Source organism: Platalea leucorodia, assembly GCF_965183815.1.
Source record: "Platalea leucorodia genome assembly, chromosome: W".
Classification (NCBI taxonomy): domain Eukaryota; kingdom Metazoa; phylum Chordata; class Aves; order Pelecaniformes; family Threskiornithidae; genus Platalea; species Platalea leucorodia.
Genome location: NC_138859.1, coordinates 8,888,957 through 8,915,322, shown reverse-complemented (window position 1 = coordinate 8,915,322; position 26,366 = coordinate 8,888,957). Strand labels below are relative to the sequence as shown.

The 26,366-nt window shown below is 45.0% G+C and overlaps 1 protein-coding gene across 5 annotated transcripts in view; it reads left to right on the top strand.

Annotated features, from left to right (window-relative positions):
- The window catches only part of LOC309601869 (3',5'-cyclic-AMP phosphodiesterase 4D-like), a gene marked incomplete at both ends in the record, with an annotated part of 480,588 nt that overhangs the window by 419,661 nt on the left and 34,561 nt on the right, over window positions 1-26,366 (top strand). For all 5 annotated transcript variants that reach the window (XM_082335086.1, XM_082335087.1, XM_082335090.1 and 2 more), the window contains one exon: window positions 1,312-1,424. In XM_082335086.1, the coding sequence (XP_082191212.1) occupies window positions 1,312-1,424 (113 nt within the window). The remainder of the gene's footprint in view (window positions 1-1,311; window positions 1,425-26,366) is intronic.

Genomic DNA, 26,366 nt, shown 5'->3' with positions numbered 1-26,366 from the left:
ATTTGATGTTTCAGATATACAGCTTGCAAGACAGCATGCTTGGGCTAAAACACACTCAGCTCTGAGTTCAGTGTGGAGAAGCATTTTCCCCTTCTGATCTACATCAGACAAAACAAAGCCAGGCTTTGTATGTGAGACTCGCACCCTAAACATGGGATTATTTTTCTGAAATTATTTGCATGCTGACAGATCTCCTGCTGTTGGAAAGTTATTGAAGAAGGGAATGTCTTCCCCTCTGTGAGTGAAACTTCTGCAAGTTTTAAGACAGTTAGCTCCAATGTGACATATAGCAATTATGATTAAACCATGACTTTCCATACCATCCTTGGGGTCCATTTCCCATATTGTGTTACTGGGTCCAGTTCCAAAACTTTCAGCAGCCCTTTTTTTGCTTACAGCCAACATGTGATACTTAGTACACACACAGAGGCTTTTGGGTTAGAGCAAATATTACTGCAGTATGTGAACACTCCTTTAACAGCTGGCACTTTGGCTAGGCGTCATTATCCCGAGCACTTACACGGATTTTTACATCTTCCCCACACTTTATACATATGAACCAATTAATTCTCATGACACCTCTGTGGGTTAGATAAGAAAATATTATTGTTTCCACGCCGCGAGCTGCAAAACCGGAGAGCAGCGAGGACACCAGGGACGACCGCTCAGTGTGGCCGAGGGGTGGCCGAGGGGTGCCCGCGGGCAGGCGGCCGCGGGGGGGCCGGCTCCGGGTCGGGTTTTGCGGGGCTCCCCCCTCCGCGGCGGCTCCCGGCGGGGTGGGGGTGTGTGTGTGAAACCACCGGAGGGGGGGGTGGCGGGTCCCCGCCAGCAGCCGTACCGCCGGCGGAGCTGCGAAAACAGGAAGCGCAGTGGTCGCAGCCGACGGCTGCGCTGATTCATCCCTGCATGTGCCTCCCCGCCGCCAGTAGGCCCGGTCTGCCCTCGCTCCGCCGCGGGGCCGCTGCGTGCCCGCGGAGCTCGGCGCCGCCCGTGAGGGGGCGGCGCTACGGCTGGCCGCGGCCCCGGGGCGAGGCGGGGCAGGCAGGCGGGGAGCCCGCCCGGCGTGGCAGGACGGGCGGCGGAAAGTTTCTCCCCACCCGCCAGTGCTACCGCTCGCCGCCCTGGTGGCTCCGAGGAGGAGCGCAGCCCCGCGGAGGGAAAGAGCCGTGCCGCCCGGTGCCCGGGCTGGCGATATGAGGGAGCAGCACTCATGCGTGAGCACCGGGCAGCGGAGGATGGACCCGCTGGAGCTCACCGTTAGCCCTGTGAAACGCTTGCGAACTGAGTACGCCTTTCCCTGTCTCTTCGCAGAGGAGGCCTACCAAAAACTGGCTAGCGAGACCCTGGAGGAGTTGGACTGGTGCCTGGACCAGCTGGAGACCCTGCAGACCAGGCACTCCGTCAGCGAAATGGCCTCGAACAAGGTAGGAGCCCGCGGCCGCCGCCTCCCCTCTGCGGCTCCGGCTCCACTGCCGCCCCGACTCTTCCCACCTAGTGTGGGGCGGGGGGCGCTTCAACCTCGGTGAAGGAGGGAAGCGGTATCGCCTCAGTTGCAGCCGGCCCCGCCGCAGCTTACTTTGGCGTGAGGAGGGCATCGTCGGGGAGGGAGAACTCCGGAGGAAAGTCGCTCTTGCGGCAGGGGCTGAGCTCCCCGGGCACGCACCTCGGTGTGGGTAGAAGGGTATCCACTGGACGAAACAGCACCGGGCTGAGAAACTTGCCGCGGAAAGAGAATAGTCTCATGCTCATTTGGGTACACGAAAGGCTTTTGTTTGTGGTATATACAAATTCAGTTTTCTTAAATTTCAGGACAAGTTGTGAAAGTGATGCAGACATTCGGTCTTGGAAAGTTACGCTGTTTCCTTGTGTGTCTCAATTTTAAACCAAAAAGAGATTGTTTTTGACTGCTGGCGATAATCCCTTCTGTTGCTCTTTCTTTTCATAAGCATCCCATTCTGAACTAGGGCTCTTTCCTAGAAAATGGTGAAGAAAGTAGTATGAAAAAGGTGATAAAGGTAGTTCTTGATTCCATGGGTGCTGCAGACTGAATTTTATTTGTAAATAGAAATGCTAATAGCTCTCATAACACGATTTGTTATGAAGGAATGTGCTCAGAACCGAGGTGCCATCGCAATAGTCACGATAGACACCTAGATCCAGAGGTGTGTTTCTGAGACAAAGTGCGCCCTTCCTTCCCTTCCTGGAAGCTGAGGATGCAAATTAGCCGGGGACTATGTGCTGGTTTCTGCTGTGACTGAAAACTATGTGTGTGTGTGTTTTTGCAGTTTAAAGAGTTTCCACATGCTCCATTCATAAGTAAGCTTTCTTTCATGATTTTGGTTTACAAACAATATGTAGTTACGTTTCTGGAGTTAATTTTTAAAGCCAAATTAATAAGCCTGCTGTCTTGCTTCAGAATTTATTTTTATATTTGTCATCAACAGATATTCTGAGTATTTGGGGAGCTACATGTACAATGAGAGAGAAGAAGGTTTTAATTAAATCAAATAAATGGGCTGGGTTTGCCACACTTATGTCTGCGATTTTAGCACCTTTTTACCATTTTAGTTGCAATTAGGATTTTTTTAAAGTAAAAAATAATGAGTGTTTTTTGACTCAGCTTATGCCTTTTTAAAGTTCTGCTGTCTTGCTTTGATTGCCCTTACCAAATATGTACTATTTCTTATTGACTGTTTTTAAGTCCATGTTCAACTCAGCCTGCATGTAAGATGTGAGGTGTTCGCACTCTTGTGTGGTTTAGTCCCATAATATAATATCCCTTGTGCTTTTCTTGTCTTTAGAGACTCTTAGCAGCAATTAAATCTACATTTTAAGAGTTATCTGCCTGGCATTGTCCTATTCTCAGAACTGTGTTTTCAGTTTTTATTGCCAGTTGAAAGATCTAATTATTCAGGGTATATCGCGTACATACTGGCAAGTTACAAAGTCAAGAGTTTCGGAGTCTGTTTTAGCACTATTTGAATCCAGTGACATTGTTTTCAAAGGGAGTAAGATCAGACCAACACGTAGGGCCTGATCTTTCCTTGCTAACAAGTTTGAACACCTATCAGTTCCCTGATTTGTGATGTCTGTATAGCCAATGTTTCACAGGATCCTGGACATTCTTCAAGTATTCATTTATTATCTCCCTAAAACAGATAGGATATGTATGTAGTATATTTTATGAACAATGAGGGCAAGCTGGTTTTAGAATAAGATAAAACTAATTGTGAATCAATGTGTCTAAAGTTTTGCCAAGCATATTCAAATTTTTACTAAAAGAGGATCTGTTTTTAAAATAAAACATGACAACTGCTTTGCATCTTTAAGTAAATTCAAAGGTGCTACATCTGATACTATGTTTTGTTTGTATTTGTTTGAACTAGTTAAAGAATTGTTTGCCATAGATTACAGAATAAACATTCTTCACATGTATTTATTCAAATGAAAAGGAAAATGCAATTCAGAAAAAGTTTGTCATCTTGTTGTTTCCAGCATAAGATCATGCAGACAAGGGATTGATGCAGGGTACACAGTAAGCCTAGTTGTCATAGTTAATATGAAGGTCAGTAAGAATGATGTCGAGCTTTACATCAAAACTGGAATTTTATATTGCAGTAATGTATTGCCTCAGTCTACTTGATCTATCAAATATGGATGTATGTGTCTAAAGCACTTTATTGCTACTTTTTCATATTGCAGTATTTAGAAAGAGTCTGGGATTACTATACTGGGAAGGAATAGCCACTGTTCAGTTTTGCAGGTCATACTCATTTAAGGTAAACTTTTCCCCCTTTTTTTGATAAATCTGTCCCCCTTGTATAGAAATCTCTGTGACATCTTTCAGTGTTTTTTTTTTTTTAAGAAATAAAAAATAAGTTAATCAGTGCCATTAACCATAATGTGAACAATCTTGAATATAAATCAGCGAGCCCATATAATAATGTAAGAAAACTCATTGCAGAGGGATTTTAATTTTTAGGTGTGTAACAGGTTGTACTAAAGAATCATTTTATTCCTGATTATTAAAATGTATCCAGCATTTATACAGCACCTCTTATTACAATATAACTGCAAACTGTTTGTGACATCTCTGTAAGACGTATAGGTAAATGATGCTATTTTAGTTTATAGAGAAACTGAAGCAGAAAAACTTTGCTCAAGGCTAAGGACATACATAGACTTCAGTACAGCAAGAATATTCAAGAGTACCCAGTTCTCTATCCCAAGAGTAAGTAAGTCCTGCAAAATCAGATGAGAAAATCAGGAAAAGGAATGTTGTTCATATATAACATGGTTTATTGCTGTGTTTCCCTCTTTCCTTTCTCTGGGTTTCTTTAAGAACTAGCTTGCAAGAATGATTGATTGGAGGTTTTTTTCCAGACTCTCAGCTACTTCCCGTATTTATTTCCCCCCTTTTTTGTATATAACAACATTTTCATCAGTGTTCGTTTTCCTTATTTATGTGAACATGTGCATAAGGGGTGGCATAAGAACTGAGCTCTGTACCAGGTAAAAGCTTTTGCATGTCATACAAAGGCTGCCATAGTAGAGGAAAAAAATCCAGGGAAGAAACAGTACTGTGTGTCCTGAATTCCTGAAGTAGGCCAGGAAGTGAGTCCTATCTCTGATCCCTCTCCTGTGCCGTGAGTTGGCAGTCTGAACCATTGCGTCTGTGTGGAATCCCTTTATCGTCAATAATGCCTGTGTAGGACTTGCATTAGCAAATCCCAGTCCAAGGGTATTTATTTTGTTTAGATGCCCCTCGTGCTCAATTCGTAGTAGTCTGTGATGTGCCAGCTCACAGCTTTGGATGACTGAAAGTGGGATGATGCATGTATACAAAAAGATCCTTCTTCTCTTCTCCCTGCTTAAAATTGCTTGAAACAGTAGGCACAGTGTGCACTCCACAGTCTCTGGATGAGCCCTGGTATGTTGTGGCAGTAAGTGTAACCCCAAAAACTTTGAAAATGTGCTCTAGGTTGGCTCTGTAGGAAGCCAGCCATGATGCTTGGCTGCCAAAGTTATACCAGGATGACTGTAATATCCAGAAGATGTCCCATTTCCCAGACATCCCTGTGATAAGCAGATTTCTAAGTGCCTGAAGGCATTGCACATGAAGTAACTGATGGATAGATCTGTGATGCACCCATAGGCGTAGTTTGTAAATAGATCCAATTTCAAAAGGACATAATATTTAAAAGTATTGTCAGTTGTCATTATGTTGTTATGATTCTTACAGTACTTGGTGTTTTCTTAAATTACCAGCTTCTGGAACTGGGCACTAACAAGAGAATCCCAGCTTTATTTATAAAAAGCAAAGGAAGTTTCTTGTCCTCATTACTTGTGCGGAAAACCTGTAAAATCTTCAATGGCTCCAAAACTAGAAAACAAATAAGAAGCACCTTAAATTTGGAAAATAGACTAAAATGTCTTTCATTTTTGGAGACCTATTTCTGATTTTCTATACTCTGTGCTTGTGGTGGGTTGACCTTGGCTGGCCGTTAGGTGCCCACCAAGCCACTCTATCACCCCCCTGCTCAGCAGGACAGGGGGGGAGAAAATAAGATGGAAAAGAACTCGTGGGTCAAGATAAAGGCAGTTTAATAAAGTAAAAGGAAAGGCCGCACGTGGAAGCAAAGGAAAACAAAAATAAATTATTCTCTGCTTCCCACCAGCAGGCGATGTCCAGCCGCTTCCTGGGAAGTAGGGCCTCAGTATGCATAGTGGTTGCTCTGGAAGACAAACACCGTAATAACGAATGCCCCCACTTCCTCCTCCTTTCTTTTAGCTTTTATTGCTGAGCAGACATCATATGGTATGGAATATCCCTTTGGTCAGTTTGGGTCAGCTGTCCTGGCTATGTCCCCTCCCAAGATCTTGCCCACCCCCAGCCTACTGGCCTTCGGAGGAGGGGGGGGGAATGTTGGAGAGGCAGCCTTGATGCTTTGCCAGCACTGCTCAGCAGTAGCCAAAACACTGGTGTGTTATCAACACCTTTCTAGCTACCAATACAAAGCACAGCACTATGAGGGCTGCTATGGGGAAAGTTAACTCCATCCCAGCCAGACCCAATGCAATCTACACCCCTTATTCCATACTATTTCCATCATGCTCAGATACCACATAATTTGATACATTTATACATCTTCTAACCATCCCATTGTATCTAATTCTCATTACTGAAATCCCTTCTTACCAACACTTACAACTTAAACTACATGCTTAAACCATCTTTATACCCAACATACAGATTTATACATTCTTCTCATGAACTACTGTCCCCTGTCCTTTAACAGATAGATATTACTCTCCCATTCCATGGGCTTCCTCCACTCCTCCAAATGTTCATAAGAACAGGCTATGACTTGGGCCCCATCTGTCAGGATGGGTGCTCAGGACAGGAGAAGCAGCATGTTCGATTGTTGGGCACCAACACTGGCTTGGTTTGGGTCATCATTGCACTCACCTGGTTCCTTGTGAAGTGCTCTCTTTGTCGTTTCAGGTCGTTCCTGCTACATTACTTCCTACAACATACAACTCACATCACAGATTATTTTTCCCCCAAGGTTAAATCTCCTTGAGGCACACACCGGGTCTCCCCATCCTTCTGCATTACCCACCAAGTACGCCCAGGTCCTTGAGTGAAAACAGTCCCACGAATGGGTTTGCCTTTTCCCAAGGGAGAAGCAATCCACGCTGCCTTCCCCAGCCACTTCCCTATGTGCACTACAGGGACCTTATCTCCTCCCGCAGTATGTAGGGGTTTTGTTTGGGCAGGACCAGGATGGTTAGCAGATCCTCCGGTGTTAACCAGCCAAGTGTCTTCTGCTAAATTTATATCCCAGTGCTTCCATGCCCCAGTGCCCAACGCTCTCAACATAGTCTTTAACAGTCCGTTATATATCTCAATCTTTCCAGAGTCTTGTGGGTGATAGGGGATGTGATACACCCACTCAATGCCGTGTTTCTTTGCCCAGGAGTTTATGAGGTTATTTCAGAAATGAGTCCTATTGTGTGACTCAATTCTTTCTGAGGTACCACATTGCCACAAAATTTGCCTTTCAAGGCCTAAGATGGTGTTTTGGGCAGTGGCATGGTTTACAGAGTATGTTTCTAGCCAACCAGTAGTTGCTTCCACCATGGTGAGTATGTAGCGCTTGCCTTGGCGTGCTCATGGCAGTGGTCCAATACAGTCAAATTTGCCAGGCCTCACCATATCGAAAACCCAGCCATTGCCCTCTGTTCCAGGGAGACTTTACTCATGTGGCTTGCTTGATTGCGGCACATGTTTCACATTCATGAGTGACCTGTGTGATGGCCTCCATGGTCAGGTCCACCCCTTGATCACGAGCCCATCTGTATGTTGCATTTCTCCCTAGATGTCCTGATGTTTCGTGGGCCCATTGAGCTACAAATAGCTCACCCTTATGCTCCCAGTCCAGGTCCACCTGAGCTATTTCAATTTTGGCAGCCTTGGTCTACCTGTTCGTTGTTTCGATGTTCCTCAGTGGCGTGGCTTTTGGGCATGTGGGCATCTACATGACGTACCTTTAGAGTGATGTTTTCTACCCGGGCAGCAATGTCTTGCCACAATGCAACAGCCCAGATGGGTTTACCTCTGCGCTGCCAATTGGTCTTCTTCCACTGCTGTAGCCACCCCCATAGGGCATTAGCCACCATCCAGGAGTCAGTATAGAGTACTGGCCATTTTTCTCGTTCAGCAATCTCTAGGATTAGTTGGATGGCTTTCACTTCTGCAAACTGACTTGACTCACCACCTTCAGTGGCTTCAATAACTTGTCATTGTGGGACTCCACACAGCAGCTTTCTGCTTCCAATGGTTTCCTACAACACAACAGGATCCATCAGTAAACAAAGCATAACGCCTTTCATCTTCTGATAACTCGTTATGTGGTGGTGCCTCTTGGGCACGAGCCACCTCCTCAGGCGATGCTCCAAAATCTCTGTCTTCTGGCCAGTCCATGATCTCTTCCAGGATTCCTGGGCGGCTGGGTTTCCCCCGTTGAGCTCATTGCGTGATCAATGCTACCCACTACTACTCCATGTAGGTCTGGTTGCATGATGCGCAGAGGGGATGTTTCCTTTGCACATCCAGTGTAGCACGGGCAATTGTGGTGCCAAGAGGAGATATGCTTCTGTACCAACAACTTCTGAAGTGGCTCGAACCCCTTCATATGCTGCTAGTATCTATTTTTCAGTTGGGGTGTAGTGGGCTTCTGATCCTCGATACCCCCGGCTCCAAAACCCTAATGGTCGACCTTGGGTTTCTCCTGATGTTTTCTGCCAGAGGCTCCAGGTGAGACCATGCTCCCCGGCTGCAGTGTAGAGTACATTTTGCACAGATGGTCCTTTACAGACAGGCCCAAGAGCTACCACGTGAGCTATCTCCTGTTTGATCTGCTCAAAGGCTTGTTGTTGCTCAAGGCCCCACTCAAAATAGTTCTTCTTTTGGGTTACTCGATAGAGAGGGCTCACAAGCTCACTATAACCTGGAATATGCATTCTCCAGAATCCCACAAGGCCTAGGAAAGCTTGTGTTTCCTTCTTGTTAGCTGGTGGAGACATAGTTGCTATCATCTTATTGATCACATCCATACGCACACGACAATGTCCATCCTGCCATTTTATTCCCAAGAACTGAATCTCCTGTGCAGGTCCCTTGACCTTGCTTCTTTTTATGGAAAAAACAGCTTTCAGGAAAATCTGAATCACTCTTTTTCCCTTCTCAAACACTTCTTCTGCCTTGCTTCCCCACATAATGATGTCATTGATGTATTGTAGATGTTCAGGGGCATCACCCTGCTCCAGTGCAGTTTGGATTAGTCCATGACAAATGGTAGGGCTGTGCTTTCACGCCTGGGGCAGTCGATTCCAGGTGTACTGGACACCCCTCCACATGAAAGCAAACTGTGGCCTGCACTCTGCTGCCAAAGGAATTGAAAAAAATGCATTGGCAATGTCAATTGTAGCATACTGCTTGGCTGCCTTTGACTCCAGTTCATACTGGAGCTCTAGCATGTCTGGCACAGCAGCACTCAGTGGTGGCATGACTTCATTCAGGCCACGATAGTCTATTGTTAACCTCCACCCTCCATCAGACTTTTGCACTGGCCATATGGGACTATTAAAAGGTGAGTGAGTCTTGCTGATCACTCCTTGGCTCTCCAGTTGATGAATCAGCTCATGGATGGGAGCCAGGGAGTCTCGGTTCCTGCCATATTGCCATCGGTGGGCCTTCCCTGTAGCAATTGGCACCTGCTGTTTGTTAAAAGAGAAGCCACTGCCCGAGCATTCACACACCATTCAGGGAGTCGCACACACACCACCCGAGACTTTAACTGCTAGGACCGGAGTCCCTTTGCAGCGGGCAGCTCCATTGAGCTGACGGGCGCCCCTTTTCGACTCCTTGCTCACACACACACACTCACTCTTGGGAGCTTTCTCTCCCCTCAGGCTCGACCCTAGGTTTCCCTGAAGCAGAGTCTCTGACATGACATACGCCAGATGAATTTATTGAGTGGTACAGTGGTAAAAAAAAACAGCTTGAGCTGGGTGCCTCCAGAGAGGGACCCTGAAAAAAGAAAACCCTGGGCAATTATACCTTTACAATTTAAGTTCCCCTCCCCTCATGCGACGGTTCGGTCCAATAGCAATATTTGGGTCTGGGGTCTTCTTGTTCCTTATTGGATCCTTTCTCTGTCTCCAGGCGGGACATTCCTTTTCTTATCTTAATGGATGTGGCTACTGCTGACAGCTGTGGCTACCTTATCTTTCTGGTTTGCACCGGTTTCAGGGCCTTCCTTCATGTAGCTAAGTAAAAGTTCAGTATACAGTCAGTGTATCTGAAAGTTCACAGCTTGCGGCCTAAGGCTTTAGCAAGCCTTGCTACTAATGCCATGTATTGGATTCCGTTTGAAGTGACTTCTACAACACTGTTCTTCAACTTGCAGCAATCCCACAATGAAGGAATCTTCCGAGAGGCCAGGCAGGGTAGATAACTGTTTGATCTTCTCTGTGTTCACAGTGGCTACACCAAAAGCCCATCGCTACCCTCTTGGGTCCTTGAAGTACCTTCTCTTGAGGTAGTCTGTGCCAAGGATACAAAGGGCCTCTGGGCCAGTCACAATGGGGTGCTTTTGCCTCTTGTCCCCTGTTAAGCTCACCTCAGCCTCCAATACAAACATTTCTTGGCATCCCCCTGTCTCTCCAGAGATCCAGATGGGTTCTGTGCCCCTATACCCCGATGGCACCAGCGTACACTGTGCACCAGTGTCTACCAAAGCCTTATACTTCTGTGGGTCTGATGTGCCAGGTCATCGAATCCACACAGTCAGGTATACCTGGTCATCCCTTTTCTCCTCCTGGTTGGAGGCAGGGACCCTCTATTCCTGTTCAGAGTATTCACTGTCTGACCCTTGCAGTGCCAGACCAGAAGTCCCTTTACCAGGATCAAGGGAGGTGATCTCAGTCCTTCTATGCCTGGGAGATTGCTGATTGCCTTCTTGTGTCTCTACAGCAGCTAAGCTGACAGCCTTCTTGGGTGGCCCCTTCTTAACAGCTGTCTTCCCTCTCAGTTCACGTACACGGGCTTCCAGCTTAAAGGTGGGGTCATCATCCCACTTCCTCATGTCCTCTCCCTGGTCACGCAGGAAGAGCCAGAGTGCATCACGCGGCATGAGCCTGGGGCTCCCTTTCCTTCTGACCGGGGCAAGAGGGGACTGACTTCTTGGGGCACCCCTGACAGCCAAGGTGCTGGCCCGTAGGGATGAGGAGGGACAGAGATTTTCTTCAAAGTTTTGGAGCCAAGAAGACGCTCTCTCCACAGTTGGTGTATCCATATCTGGGCAATACATTGTTGCCAAGCTGTTAGAATATGACGCTGGGGCATTTTGAATCACCTTCCTCCACATGGCCTGTGTGCACAGGACATCCTCTGGATCTTTGGAGACCTCATCATTGTCTAGATCACTGTAGATGACTTCCAGCACCCCTAATTCTCTCAGGTACTGGACAGCAATCTGCTCACCTGGCTGGCGGCTGTCATCTTTCCGCATGTCTCGAAGTTCTGATGAGGTCAGGGACCGGGTAGTTTCCATCTCCTGTCTGATTTCTCTCACTCCTTCCTCCAATTTCTTTGCCGAAGGACCGGCTTCTTGATCAAACCCTTCCTCTTCTTCCTTCTCCCTTACTAATCGATGATATGGACCCGTTGACCTCCTTGTCCACTGTTTCTTTTTCACTACTGGGGCAATTACTGTAGTTGTTGTTGTTGTTTGGGTCCCTACCTCAACCATGGTGTCCTCAGATGCAGTTTGGGTCCCTGTCTCTACTATCATGTCCTCAGATGTAGTTTGCATCATGGTCTCAGTCAAGGTATTCTCAGAGGTGGTTTGGGTCCCTGCCTTAACCACAGTCCTCTGATAGTACTGAACTGTGGCTCGGTAGGCACAGGCCAAACCCCAGTACAGTGCTAGAAGCTGCTGGTTTTCATTGGGGTAGGCAAGGCACCCTTCTATCAGGTGGCGCATCAGTTTGCCAGGGTTACTTGCCTGTTCAGGTGTAAAGTCCCAGGCTATGGGAGGTGATAACCACCCTAGGCACTTGCCCAAATCCTTCCACACACCCTGCCACACAGGGACCGGCCGCCTCAGGGCACATTTCAGTATCGCCTCACCCAAAAGTTGTCTTCTCTTACACCAGATTCCACAAACCCCGTAATATGCCAACACTGTTAATTAGTAGTATTAAACAGCTCACGTGAGGGTGAACAAGGACCTCGGGAGCCTGCATAATAAAACCACCCACATCAATCCCGGGTAGGAAGAGGGAGATGTATTCCCTCATCCTCTCCACAAGATAGCTCCCCCAGCACAGTAAGGGCATCAATGCCAGGGCAAAGTGCACAGCCATTGTTTGTACTAACATGTTCCCAAGCTCAGCAAAATAAACAGATAAGCAGTGCAGCCGGGAAACTCCGTGACACGCACAGAAGCTTGCCACTTAATAACTACTATAGCTATAGCATGCTTAATACAAAACTGCCACTGTCTCATGCCCCACGTTGGGCCCCAAAAATGACTGTGGTGGGCTAATCTTGTGTTGTGGTTTAAGCCCAGTCGGTAACTAAGCACCACACAGCCACTCGCTCACCCTCCCCTCCCCCCAGAGGGATGAGGGAGAGAATTAAAAAAAAAGTAAAACCTGTCGGTTGAGATAAAGACAGTTTAATAGGACAGCAGAATAAGAGGAAATAATAATAATAATAATAATAATAATAATAATAATAATAACAACAACAACGGTAGAAGAATATACAAAACAAGTGATGCACAATGCAATTGCTCACCACCCGCTGATCGATGCCCAGCCTGTCCCCGAGCAGCGACTGAAACCAGGACACCTTGGCTGGCTGGCAGGTGCCCACCAAGCCACTCCATCACTTCCCCTCCTCAGCAGGACAGGGGGGGAGAAAATAAGATGGAAAAGAACTCGTGGGTCAAGATAAAGGCAGTTTAATAATGAAAAAGCAATGGCCACGTGCAGAAGCAAAAGAAAACAAAAGATTTATTCTCTGCTTCCCATCAGCGGGCAATGTCCAGCCACTTCCTGGGAAGTAGGGCCTCAGTATGCATAGTGGTTGCTCTGGAAGACAAACACCGTAATAACGAATGCCCCCACTTCCTCCTCCTTTCTTTTAGCTTTCATTGCTGAGCAGACATCATATGGTATGGAATATCCCTTTGGTCAGTTTGGGTCAGCTGTCCTGGCTATGTCCCCTCCCAAGCTCTTGCCCACCCCCAGCCTACTGGCCTTTGGGGGTGAGGGGGAATGTTGGAGAGGCAGCCTTGATGCTGTGGGAGCACTGCTCAGCAGTAGCCAAAACACTGGTGTGTTATCAATACCTTTCTAGCTACCAATACAAAGCACAGCACTATGAGGGCTGCTATGGGGAATGTTAACTCCCTCCCTGCCAGACCCAATACAGTGCTGTTAATATTGGCTAACTTCAGTGGACTGTGGCTCTATTGTGTTTTTCTGTGTGATGCTTATTTGAACAGAAATAAATTCATTTTAGGAAATAATTGACCAGTTTGGGTCACCAAAGATAGGATCTCAAGGCATATTTAGATGCCTCTATTTAACTGTTCTGATTTCCAGAGATGCTAACCCATATCAGTTTCTGCTAAACTGAATTGTGAGTAATATATGTGTCGAAAACCATAGTTTTTATGTGGGCACTACCTTGCTGATTGTGCTTTCTAACTTCAGACACAGGTACACTTTGATACGCTTGTACAAGCAAATGATCTTTTTAAAATTTCTGGGTTACAGAGTGAGGGTTCTCTATTTTTTTAAATAATTTACTCTTTTTTTTATGAATAACCCCCTCTTATTTCTCTACCAAACAAGATAAAAGCAAAAATTCATAGATTTTAAATTCTCTGGGAGATGTGGTTTTGCAGTACCTAGCTTAAGTCCCTGATTCTGAATCTGGACTTAGAGATATTCTGTTACAGACAATAAATAAATGAAGAATGCCAATAATAAAGATGTAGCAACCACTTTCTGCTAGACAACACTAATTGTAGATTAGTCAAACGTGGAGAAATACTTACAATGAAACCGATATGCAAAAGTGTCTTCTTCACTTCTATAATTGTGATTTTACAAACATCTCTAGTGTGTTGCTTTTGTGTGTCTGAGTATCTGAATTTAGACATGGAAAAGATTCAATTCATGTTGCTTCTGTTTCAGTTTTAAGTTTACTGCTGATGACAGCATTTTTGCAGGATTTACTGATAACTTGTAATGAACAAGAGTGTGGAAAAGGTCATTGGGGATTTCTTTCCCACTATAAACTTATGTGAATGTCTGTTCTCCAGGAAGCTTTTTTAGGTATCAAAGCTAAGAAGATTTAGGTTTCATTAGGTTCCTGGAGTGTGTGGAAGATAACTTCCTGACACAGCTGGTGAGTGAGACAACCAGGGAAGGCGCCCCACTGGACCTGTTGTTTGTGAACAGAGAAGGCCTGGTGGGTGATGTGACAGTTGGAGGCCGTCTTGGGCACAGCGATCATAAAATGATAGAGTTTTCGATTCACAGAGAAGTAAGGAGGGGGGTCAGCAGAACTGCTACCTTGGACTTCCTAGAGGACAGCCTTTGGCCTGTTTAGGAGCCTGGTTGATAGAGTCCCTTGAGAGGCGGTCCTGAAGGGCAAAGGAGTCCAGGAAGGCTGGACATTCTTCAAGAAGGAAATCTTAGAGGAGCAGGAGCAGGCCATCCCCATGCATCGAAAGATGAGCCAACAGGGGAGAAGACCGGCCTGGCTGAACAGAGAGCTTCAGCTGGAACTCAGGAATAAAAGAAGAGTTTATGACCTTTGGAAGAAGGGGCAGGCAACTCAGGAGGAATACAAGGATGTCTTGAGGTTATGCAGGAAGAAAATTAGAAGGGCCAAAGCCCAGCTGGAACTTAATCTGGCTACTGCTGTAAAAGACAATAACAAATGTTTCTACAAATACATTAGCAACAAAAGGAGGGCTAAGGAGAATCTCCATCCTTTATTGACTGGGTCCTGCACTTGGGTCACAAGAAACCCATGCAATGCTACAGGCTTGGGGAAGAGTGGCTGCAGAGCTGCCTGGCGGAAAAGGACCTGGGGGTGTTGGTTGACAGCCGGCTGAATATGAGCCAGCAGTGTGCTCAGGTGGCCAAGAAGGCCAATGGCATCCTGGCTTGTATCAGAAACAGTGTGGCCAGCAGGACTAGGGAAGCAATCGTCCCCCTGTACTCAGCATTGGTGAGGCTGCACCTCGAGTCCTGTGTTCAGTTTTGGGCCCCTCACTACAAGAAGGACATCGAGGTGCTGGAATGTGTCCAAAGAAGAGCAAGGAAGCTGGTGAAGGGTCTAGAGCACAAGTCCTATGAGGAGTGGCTGAGGGAGCTGGGGTTGTTTAGTCTGGAGAAGAGGAGGCTGAGGGAAGACCTTATTGCTCTCTACAAGTACCTGAAAGGAGGTTGTAGCGAGGTGGGGGTCGGTCTCTTCTCCCTAGTAACAAGCAATAGGACGAGAGGAAACGGCCTCAAGCTGCGCCAGGGGAAGTTTAGGTTGGATATTAGGCAAAACTTCTTCACCAAAAGGGTAGTCAGGCACTGGATCAGACTGCCCAGGGAAGTGGTTGAGTCCCCATCCCTGGAGGTATTTAGAAGACGTGTAGATGTAGTGCTTAGGGACATGGTTTAGTGTTGGACTTGGCAGTGATAGGTTAACGGTTGGACTCGATGATCTTAAGGGTCTTTTCCAACCCATATAACTCTATGATTCTATGATTCTGTGATTTAGTTTGACCATGTTAACTATGAAACTACTTTTTAAGTATAAACCATCTTATAGTTTTCCAGCTTGTGTACCAGTATGTGCAAATGCTCACAGATTAAGGCAGTGTCTATTTACAGACAGTTACTAGTTACAGTGCTAGTTACTATTCAGAAACCCTTCTGAGATTTTTGAGTCCTGTGAAGATGCCCAAAGCATCAATGTTATCTACCGTCTAACTTCCTAAGACTATGCTAATGTAACACTCGGTGCAAATGTTAGTGGGATCTTGGTTTGTGTTTATGGTCCTGTACTTGTCACCCATTACTTATGCTCAGACAATAATCCTAATGATACTTGATTTTAAAAAAAATATTATTTCCTACCTGTAAACATTTAATGTAAATTAAAATTACACTTGAAGGAAACAAAGACAACTTGAAAGCTGCTCAGTTACTTTTCTTTTACATTTCCTTCTGAATTCCCTAGCCAATTTGAGCTGTTTTATAATCTCATTTTCCTGTTGCTGAAAAGTGTTTTCCTCTACAGCATTAAAAGGCTTACACAGGCAACGAGGAGCTGACTAATGTAATATCTGGGGAAAGAGTGAGGCTAAACTAATTACTTAGTTCAAATAATGGCCTGTGTATAAATTCCCTAACATGTTTTAAATAGAAGTATTGTTTTAGTGCTGCTGGGTTTTCCCAGGGGTAGAGGAATGCCCTGTCTGCCCATATTCCTGCGTGACCCTCACTGGGGCGAGAGGAATGGAGCCAGAAGACGCCTGCCTCTTGGCAGCTCTTCACAGGCACCGGCCACTGAATGGAGAAGCAGCATCTTGTTCCCGCAGGCTGACAGCAGCTCGGTTTCCCCATTTCTCCTTACGTGCCCAGAATATGTGGAGCTCACGACAGGCTCCGACTCCGAACTTAGTCCATTCATCTGTTTTATCTTTGTCTTATTCTGTGGAAAAGCTTAAGTGCTGTAGTGGTTGGTAACTTTGTAGGAGCCTAGATAAGCTGAGTCTAGAACTAATAAAAATGGCTCATGCCACTGGCTCAGTCTTTTATTAACAGACTAGTTTTTAGCATTGTCTTTTTTGAATTGTTGCTGCCAACTTTGGTGACAGGTTCGTCACATGGTTAGGAGCTTGTCTTCAGAAATTACATTTCATATGTAGGAGCATAATTTTTTGTGATACTTTTTCTAAATGTGGAAGCTCAGCCAGGGTAAAATTGTATCCTCTTCTGTCATAGCCACCGATTAGTGACCTGTTTCCGATTAAGGGAAAGGATAATGTTGTCATATTCATTTAAGAGGATTTAAACATCAGTCATTCTCTTGGGTTTTAGCTGTTGCACATGAAAAATATGCACTGGAAACAACAGTAGAAAATAAATGTTGTTATCATGACTAAATTGTTGCAAAGCAGGCAGCATCTCTGTTCTGCTTCTCAGATTTAAAGAGCATGGATATCCAAGTGAAAAACTTGATGGGGTTTGTTGTGTGACAGTCCTCTTATGTAATGTCTGGCAATGCCATTGCACTTATGTTCCCAGATCTTTCTAGGAAAATCCGAGGATTTGTTTAGCTCTTTAGAGTGTTGCTTCTGATGGAGATTACAATTAAGTAAGGGGCAGCTGTTTGCAAGAAAAAGCTTGAGTGTAGCATCAACTTTTTATTCATTAAGGATTTAAATTTGTACAGTGACAGAGCGAAGGGATACTGATAAAGTGGTGAGCTGGGGAGCCTAAGGAAGGGCTTCCTTCCCAGGCACATTCCTTTTTGAGCTGAAGCCAGCCCAAAATCATTTTAGGACCTCTGGGCTGGAGTGCTGTTCCTTGTGCACAACCTTACTTGCTCCCATGTAAGACTACTCATGTTTCTGGAGAACAGCAGACTTGCCCTTGGGTAACTGCAGTGATGAGTGAGGTATGTATATATATAGCAAGGAGATAGATAGCACTTTGTTGGCTGTATTGTGCAAGGACATGCTGCAGTGAGATAACGGGTGAAACTTGCTCTCGTGCAGATGGCTTGCACCAACCCCTCCTTATCATTTATGAACACTTCCATCCTCTCAGAAACAAGTGGATGGAGTAGTGGTGCCAGTTCGGTAGTGGCTGAATCTCTTCTGTGCAAATGTATGCTGCTTCCATAGGGGCTGTCAGGTTGGTGTCAAATGAGAAAAATCATGAAATGCCCTGTTGTTCTGCAGGGGTAGTAAGTGGGGGCTTTGGTGGCATGATAGAGGTGTAGGTCTGTTGCTGAGAAAGAAGCAAACGTGGTGGGTGAGGCTCAAGGTCTGAGTTCTGAGCAGCCCCTTCTCCTTGTGTGGGTACACAACGGAAAACGTTTGCCTCCTCAGGCCATGACGAGCAGGCATTTGTGTTTTGGAAACATCCTAATTAGATGGTGGGGTGAGCCCTTTCCGCTGTTTGTCAGGGCTCTTCTCAAACCAAAGTACACCACACAGACTATCCTGTTCTGCGCCAGCTGAAAGGAACCTAGATTTGACCCATAATGGTAAATACAAAGAACATAGTAGCATTTCAAGGCTCCAAAACAAGTCAGGAACACTTAATCTTGCAGATTCAGTCTGTACTTTAAATTTTAGAAAAAAACCTAATTGATTTCTGCATTTCATATTCTCTGCTTCTTAAAAAGTCTTGAATGTAAGAGCTACATATGAGGAATGATGCATCTCTGAGGGTTGCTAGGATTTAAATCTTTTCAGCTTTTTAGCTGCTTCTAGGATTGCGTAGCTTTCCAGTCACTAATAACTTGATAATTTTTTCCATAAATATAAGCAAACGGTCCATACCAGCACACAACCAGCCCTTTTTGTAGCCTCTTTAATTATAGGAAATGCTACAGTATGAAAGATTCTTTCCTTTTAGTGTAATGGCACAGAATAATATAGACAAAATGTTATGGAGTAAATAACTAGGACTTGATGTGGGAAAATAACTTTACTTTCAACCATCATAATAGAGGATTTGAAAAGTATAAAGTATTTTCCAGCAATTTAATTATTTAAAGTTAAAATACAAACATCAGTGTGCCTTTTTATGGCATTTACAAAAAACACTGAATGTTTCAAAGGTTTTACTTGGAAAAGGCTTCACGGACATGAGTACTTCATAACTCTTTGCTTAATAATAAAGGTGGAATTCATGGCTACTGAAAGGCATGATAAGTATCTAGCTACTTGTGGCTCCTTGTGACAGTATTTAGAGCCAAGAACTCCTGCACTGTGTTCATAGTAGCATGCTGCTGTAATCAAGGTTAGACTGTAAGATATGAAGCATTTCAGAGAGAAGAACTGGCCATTCTTTTCTTTTTTTCTTTTTTTTTCTTTTTTTTTTTTTTAAATTTTGTGTTTCCAATAAAAGGCAGCTTCTGTTATTGTATAAAGTTTTGGTACAATCAATGTGGTGTTTGCTGAAATGTCAGTTCAGACTCTGCCTCATAAAGAAACTGCACTAAAAAACTGTTCTCCTCTTTCAGTTATGTTAGTAAGGGGTTTGGTATCATCTGCCAAAACTTTCCATGTTTAGGAGACTTACCATAGAATTAAGTGTATTACAGATGGATATGTCCTGTTCTGATTTTTTTTTTTAATAGAGCATATCTCAATAGAAATTGATCCCAGTTCTAGTTAACTTGCAGCCAGTCCCCTGTGTAGCTGCAAAACTGAATGTAGGCAAGCTAAGGCATGATGGAAAGTGATGCTACTCATCCTGCCTTGAAACTATGTGAGCAACGCGGTGGCCAGCACCCGCCTGTTGAGCTGGGTTTCACCTCTGAGCAGTTCAGCTGCAGCTTCCCTGTGGCTGCCCGGTTATATGCCTGGTGGCAGAGCCGTGCTGTGATGGGGACTGCTGCTTTTATCTGAATCTCCAGCCAAGGGAGACACTGCCGTGCTAGTGGAAGTTCTGTCTGTCATTGGCTCTGCTTGCTCACTCCAGGTGTTGAAATGGAGCTGCACAGGCAATAGTGTCTGCTGTAAATCACAAGCAGCGGAGCAACACTGAATCAAGCTGATGTGCAGGGCCTGTTTACGAGATTATCTACAAATAAAATTTAAACAGCTTACTACTTCTATTAATTAAGTTGTAAGCCACTAATATATGATCAGCTAATGAAATTGAGCTGACTGAATACTTCTGTAAGATTGCTCAGCAAGACAATGTTTAACTAAACCCTGTGCTCGTAATTGCTAGGGGAAAGGCTGCTGGCTTATTTATGCATTTTTGCTGTTGGCTTTTTTGGGGGAGGGAAAGCAAAAGGACAAAGGAAAGTTAAACTGGAAGCAGACCTTCCAGTTAAATTTGATTGATTTGGATCTTTTATTATAGATAAGAAATATCAGAGTTGCAATTAATATACATATGTAGTTTTGCATAGTAATAGCTCATCTTTCCTGGTCAAGGATAGTTTCTAATTTGTACAAAAAGTATGGAAGTAGCTTATGGATATATTTAAAACAGCCCAGAATATAAAATACATAACATCAATATCTGAGTTAGCTTTTTGCCTGTGAAACAACACAGATCTTTAAGGTCCTTTTTTCATCTACTTGTACTGTGAGTTATGTTTTTAAAAAAATTGCCTATGCTATGCTACAATGATATGCCATGACATTCACATCACTCGATTTATAGATCAGAAGTATTTCTGTTTCACAAGTTGGGGAACTGAGGTGGAGTGGTTAAGATGTGTTTGTGGCAGTCCAAGTCGTTGACTGGCTGGAAATATACTTCAGAGTATCTTGCTACTGCTTTCACGTGTTCAGCTGTGCTGTCCAGCTAGCGTCTGCATGCACAGCTCAGTGGCAGGACTTCCCTGCACTCCTCACTGCATACATTCACGTGTAAGTTAGTTTTTCAGCTAGAAAGATCAGTTATTAGCAGGTTTTCTGAACATCAGAACGCAATCTACTCTCATCAACACTAGATGTTGGAAAAATGTTAATGAGGCATCAATTACTTTAATGTGCACTAGTCCAGGCTGGTTTTCAAGCTCCTCCATCATTCTCCTTCACTAATATAACATGTGTTAATGGTAGCTTTTGTCTGCCTGTATTCATAAGCACCCTATACTAACCAGTGGCATTTTCTTTTTGCCTGAAGTTTGTCTTTTTGAAGAAATTTACAAGCAGATTTTCAAAGTCATATGAAGAAATCAAAACAAAGTCAGCATTCATTTTATTCTGGAATAAACAACTGGATCTTACAGGAAATATATACAGTTAACTGCAACTTCGTAACCATTCTGTTGTATCAGTCATATTCCCAAGATACATAAGGCCAGGAGTATTGTTTGATAGATATAATGATGTGTGGTTTTTAACTGAATTAGTTTACATGATTGAAAAGGATCTGTTCAAGCAGGCATTAACATATTTAAGCCAGACTATTTGATCTTGTTTTGGCCAACATCAGTGTGTTATCAACATTATTGTCATCCTAAATCCAAAACATAGCACTATACTAATACAAAGATTGGTGTTCTCTGAACCCCCTTGCTTTTCCCGAGGTGGGAAGCCAGGTGTGGCTGGGTTAGGAAACCGATGTAATGAAACTCAATAACAACAGAGTGTTATTAAGCAGGCATTTTACTGCAGCACTGGGGATTCTCCACCATGAGTGTTCCACCGATTTGGTAGACTTTCAGAGATTATATACTATAAAGTCCTACATATTCACAGGATTTCTGAGAATTCATTTACATAAACATGAGATTTCCTGGAATTTATTAACATATGCAAATGTCCGATCCACATGTGCAGTCATCTCCTGTGGTGGTCTTTGGGTGGTCATCGGGGTCTTCAGATGAAGGCTCGTAGTCTTCTTCACTGTGTTCGCTGACTGACCTTTGCTTCAGTTCTGGGACCATGTCCTTCAAGGCTGCTGTTGTCATCCCCTTGCAACTTACTTATCTTTGGTGCATTTGTTCTCCCAAGGCCCAGTTGTCTGAGATGGGATTATCCCAGAGCCCCCTTATCTTACAACCATTCTAACTACTCCCTAAATCACAAAGGCCTTTCTTTTGTTTAGTTAAGTGACTAAGATATTTACAATATCCTCCTTGCCCCTAGGCTTTAATTCTTTCAGGAGGCATTTTGATGCAGTGGCTTTGTCTATCTTGACTTTAACCCTTTCAGTATAAATAAAAGCATACTGATGTACAGAGGGGGTTTTGTTTTGTTCTTGCAATTCTTATCAGAGCTTGAAAAATGTCCTGGTTGTAGAAAACTGAAGTTGCCTGACAGACCTAAGTGGAGGATGAGAGGACAGGTGTTGGTCTTAGATCTTGCTTTTACACCCTGTCATTTGAATAGTGTGTTGTATGAAACTGCACCTTAATTGCTCTTGAAGGAGGAGTCATCTAGGGTTTGTTTTTGTTTTCTTTTTTTGGTTCCTTCCAAAGTGCCTTGGCTGTTGTGAAATAACACGCTCTACACAAATCTATCTGTTCCCCAATCTGTCTTTTCACCCTGCATCCTGCCTGGTGATGGTCTCTTGCCTTTGCTGATGCATGTAGCTTTGTTAAATGGTGAAAAGTCCTTGACTAGTATAAACACTACTTAGCAACAACTAAAGCATCAGTGTGTTATCAATCACCATTATTCTCATCCTAAATCCAAAACACAGCACTATACCAGCTACTAGGAAGAAAATTAACTCTGTCCCAGATGAAACCAGGACAGTATCCACCCCTTATTCCATACCATATATGCCACGCCCAGGCCTTATACTTTCCAATACATTCCAATTAATCACCACCACTTTTCCTGTCTTTTGATATATATACACACAGATATCATTCCCTTAGTCTGTGGGCCATCCCTCTAAAATGTCCGCTGAGATGTCCACTTTTCTTGTTCAGCAATATCCAAAGCCAGCTGGATGGCTTTCAGCTCTGCAGACTGACTCAATTCACCTTCTCCTTCAGTAGTTTCTGCAACTTGTCGTACAGGATTCCATATAGCAGCTTTCCACCTCTGATGCTTCCCCACAAGACAACAGGACCCATCTGTAAACAGGGCATATCGCGTCTCATTTTCTGGCAGTTTATTATACAGTGGGGCCTCCTCAGCACACGTCACCTCCTCCTCTGGCAATATTCCAAAATCTTTGCTTTCTGGCCAGTCCATGATCACTTCCAAGATTCCTGGGTGACTGGGGTTTCCTATTCTAGCCTGTTGTGTGATCAGTGCGACCCACTTACTCCATGTAGCATCAGTTGCATGATGTGTACAGGGGACCCTCCCTTTGAACATCCAGCCCAGCACTTGCAGTCGGGGTGCCAGGAGGAGCTGTGCTTCAGTACCAACCACTTCTGAAGTGACTCAAACCCCTTCATATGCTGCCAATCTCTCTTTTTCAGTTGGAGTATAGTGGGCCTTGGATCCTCTGTATCCCCGACTCCAAAACCCTAGGGGTCGACCTCGAGTCTCCCCTGGTGCTTTCTGCCAGAGGCTCCAGGTAGGGCCGTTCTCCCCAGCTGCAGTGTAGAGCACATTTCTTACATCTTGTCCTGCCCGGACTGGCCCAAGGGCTACTGTATGAACTATCTCCTGTTTAATTTGTTCAAAGGCTTGTCATTGCTCAGGGCCCCATTTGAAATCGTTCTTCTTCTGGATCACTTGATAGAGAGGGCTTGCGATCAGACTGTAATTTGGAATATGCCTTCTCCAAAAACCCACAACGCCCAAGAAAGCTTGTGTTTCCTTTTTGCTGGTTGGTGGAGACATGGCTGTTATTTTGTCGATCACATCCATTGGGATCTGACGACGTCCATCTTGCCATTTTATTCCTAAAAAATGGATCTCCTGTGCAGGTCCCTTGACCTTACTTTGTTTTATGGCAAAGCCGGCCTCCAGAAGGATTTGGACTATTTGCTTCCCTTTCTCAAAAACCTCTTCTGCTGTGTTGCCCCACACGATGATGTCATCAATGTATTGCAGGTGTTCCGGAGCCCCACCCTGTTCCAGTGCAGCCTGGATCAGTCCATGGCAAATGGTGGGGCTGTGTTTCCACCCCTGGGGCAGTCGATTCCAGGTGCACTGGACGCCCCTCCAAGTGAAAGCAAACTGTGGCCTGCACTCTGCTGCCAAAGGGATTGAGAAAAACACATTAGCAATATCAATGGTGGCATACCACTTGGCTGCTTTTGAGTCCAATTTGTATTGAAGTTCTAGTATGTTCGGCATGGCAGCACTCAGCAGCAGCGTGGCTTCGTTCAGGCCCCGATAGTCTACTGTTAGCCTCCACTCTCCATTAGACTTTCGCACTGGCCATATGGGACTGTTAAAGGGTGAGCGAGTCTTGCTGATCACTCCTTGGCTCTCCAGTCAACGAATCAACTTATGGATGGGAATCAGGGAGTCTCTTTTGGTGCCATATTGCCATCGGTGCACCATTGTGGTAGTGATTGGCACCTGTTGTTCTTTGACCCTCAGCAACCCCACAGTAGAAGGGTCCTTCGAGAGACCAGGCAGGGTAGACAGCTGTTTCATTTCCTCCGTCTCCAAGGCAGCTATACCAAAAGCCCACCAGTACCCATTTGGGTCCTTGAAATACCCTCTCCTGAGGCAGTCTATGCCAAGGATGCACAGAGCCTCTGGGCCAGTCACAATGGGGTGCTTCTGCCACTCCTTCTGGTTAAGCTCACTTCGCCTTCCAATACAGTCAGCTGTTGGGATCCCCCTGTCACTCCAGAAATACAGATGGGTTCTGCCCCTTCATAGCTTGATGGCATGAGGGTACACTGTGCACCGGTGTCCACTAGAGCCTTATACTCCTGTGGGGCTGATGTGCCAGGCCATCGAATCCACACAGTCCAGTACACCCGGTTGTCCCTTTCCTCCACCTGGCTGGAGGCAGGGCCCCTCTAGTCCTGGTCATAGTATCCGTTACTCACTTCTTGTAAATATGAGGCAGGAGTTCCTTCGTTATAATCAGGAGTAAGATCAGCCCTTCTACCCTGTCTGGGGAACTGCTCACTGGAAACTGGAGCAGCAGTTTTCCTGGAAGAACCCCCTTTTGTGATTGTTTTTCCTTGCAACTCACGTACCCGTGCCTCTAGGGTCGAGGTAGATTTTCCATCCCACTTCCTCATGTCCTCTCCGTGGTCACGCAGATAAAACCACAGGGTGGCCCGTGGTGTGTACCCTCTATATCCTCCCTCTTGAGCAGAAGAACGCTTACTCCTAATAGCTGAGATACTGGTCCGTACAGGTGGAGAATAGGACCTATCCTCTTTGAGTTGCTGGACCTCCCAGGACAGTTTCTCCACAGCCGAGACAAGGGACGAAGAGAGACTTTCTTCTTATTCCCAGAGCTGGCTAGCTGCTTCATCCATTTCATCTTTCCAGGTCAGTATTGCCTATGGATTGGCAGACGGTGCTGGTGCCCTCCGTACCAACTTCCGCCACATGGGTCGCATGCATTTGACTTCATCTGGATCTTTGGATAACTGCGCGTTGTCCAGGTCATCATAAATCACCTCCAGCACGGCTAATTCCCTCAGGTACTGGATACCTCTCGCCATGGTGGTCCACTTGCCTGGGTGACATATAACATCTTCCTTGAAGGGATGCCTTTCCTTCACACCTGACAGGAGTCGCCTCCAGAGGCTGAAGGCTTGTGCTCCTTTTCCAATCGCTTTGTCAATGTCCCCTTCTCTAGAAAGGGATCCTAGCTGTTTGGCTTCTCTAATTCCAGGCTACTGGCCCTGTTATCCCAGCATTGGAGCAGCCAGGTGACAATGTGCTCGCCTGGACAACGACTGAAATATTTTCGCATACCTCACAGCTCACTCAGGGATAGGGATTGGGCGGTTTCCGTCTTGTTTATGAGATCTTCCTCCTCCTCTCCTTGTGATGGCCCTGCTTTTTCATCATCCCTTTCTAAACGAGCTGACTTTCGCTTCCAAGATTTCTTCTTGTGTATAGGGGTGACTGATACCGGCACAGGTTGGTTCCCTGGTTCAGCTGCAGTGCCTCTCGCTGGGGTTTGAGTAGCCACAGTGCCTGTCGCAGGGGTTGGAGTAACCACAATGCCGGTTGCTGGGGTTTGAGTAGCCGCAATGCTTGTTGCGGGGGTTGGAGTAGCCACAGTGCTGGATTCTTAAATAGTTGTTTAACCCTAAGCAAGACCTGACACACATTCAGGAGACATAGCAATAGGAACATGCTGGTTTGAACATCCCAAGGATGAAGGGAATGAGACACGGACTCCTCATATGAGTTCAGGCAAAGACAAGCAAAGACACTTTATTTTTACAATCTATCCCTTTTATAATATGATCTAGTGTTCACGAGCAAGCAAAACCCATTTCATTGGCTGCTGTCTTTTGTCCACGCATCTCTTCAGCGTTACTTATTGGTTCTTCAAGCTGGTGCATGCGAATTCCTCTTTCAGGGATGTATCCAATCTCATCCTTATTTTTCTGCCTCTGAGTTTCACAAACTTGTTTGTAACAAGCCTCAAGGCCACAGCTGCATTCCTGTGAACCTGTAACAAGCCTCAAGGGCACAGCTGCATCTCGTCAAAGTAAAACACAATCTCATTTATTCCTACAAATCCCCCTTTTTGTTTTTCTACCACAAAAGCTTGTTTAATCATATTCTATAGCATTTTCTGTACCCAAGACAAGAAACTATCATTATTATAGTGCAAAATATTAGTAACAAGAAAAAACCTATTTTGATTAGAGACATTATCCACCTGCCAATTCCCCAACTTGTTAGTAAGTAAGTGATTCAGCCAACCAAATCCATCACTGACTTGTAATTTGCTAACTTCAAATCTTTGATTGCTTTATGGATTAATTCGGAGTTATCAGATAAGTCATTCCCCATCAGTCTTCTCAGAGTTCAGTGTCTTCTGCTGTTCGTTCTTGTTATCCGATGCAAGAGCCGGTCTTATGCACCTTGCAGGTACCCACTTAGGTCCTACATCTGTTGAGACACAAGCATACCCTTGACCCCAAGTTAGTAGCCGATATCGCCCTT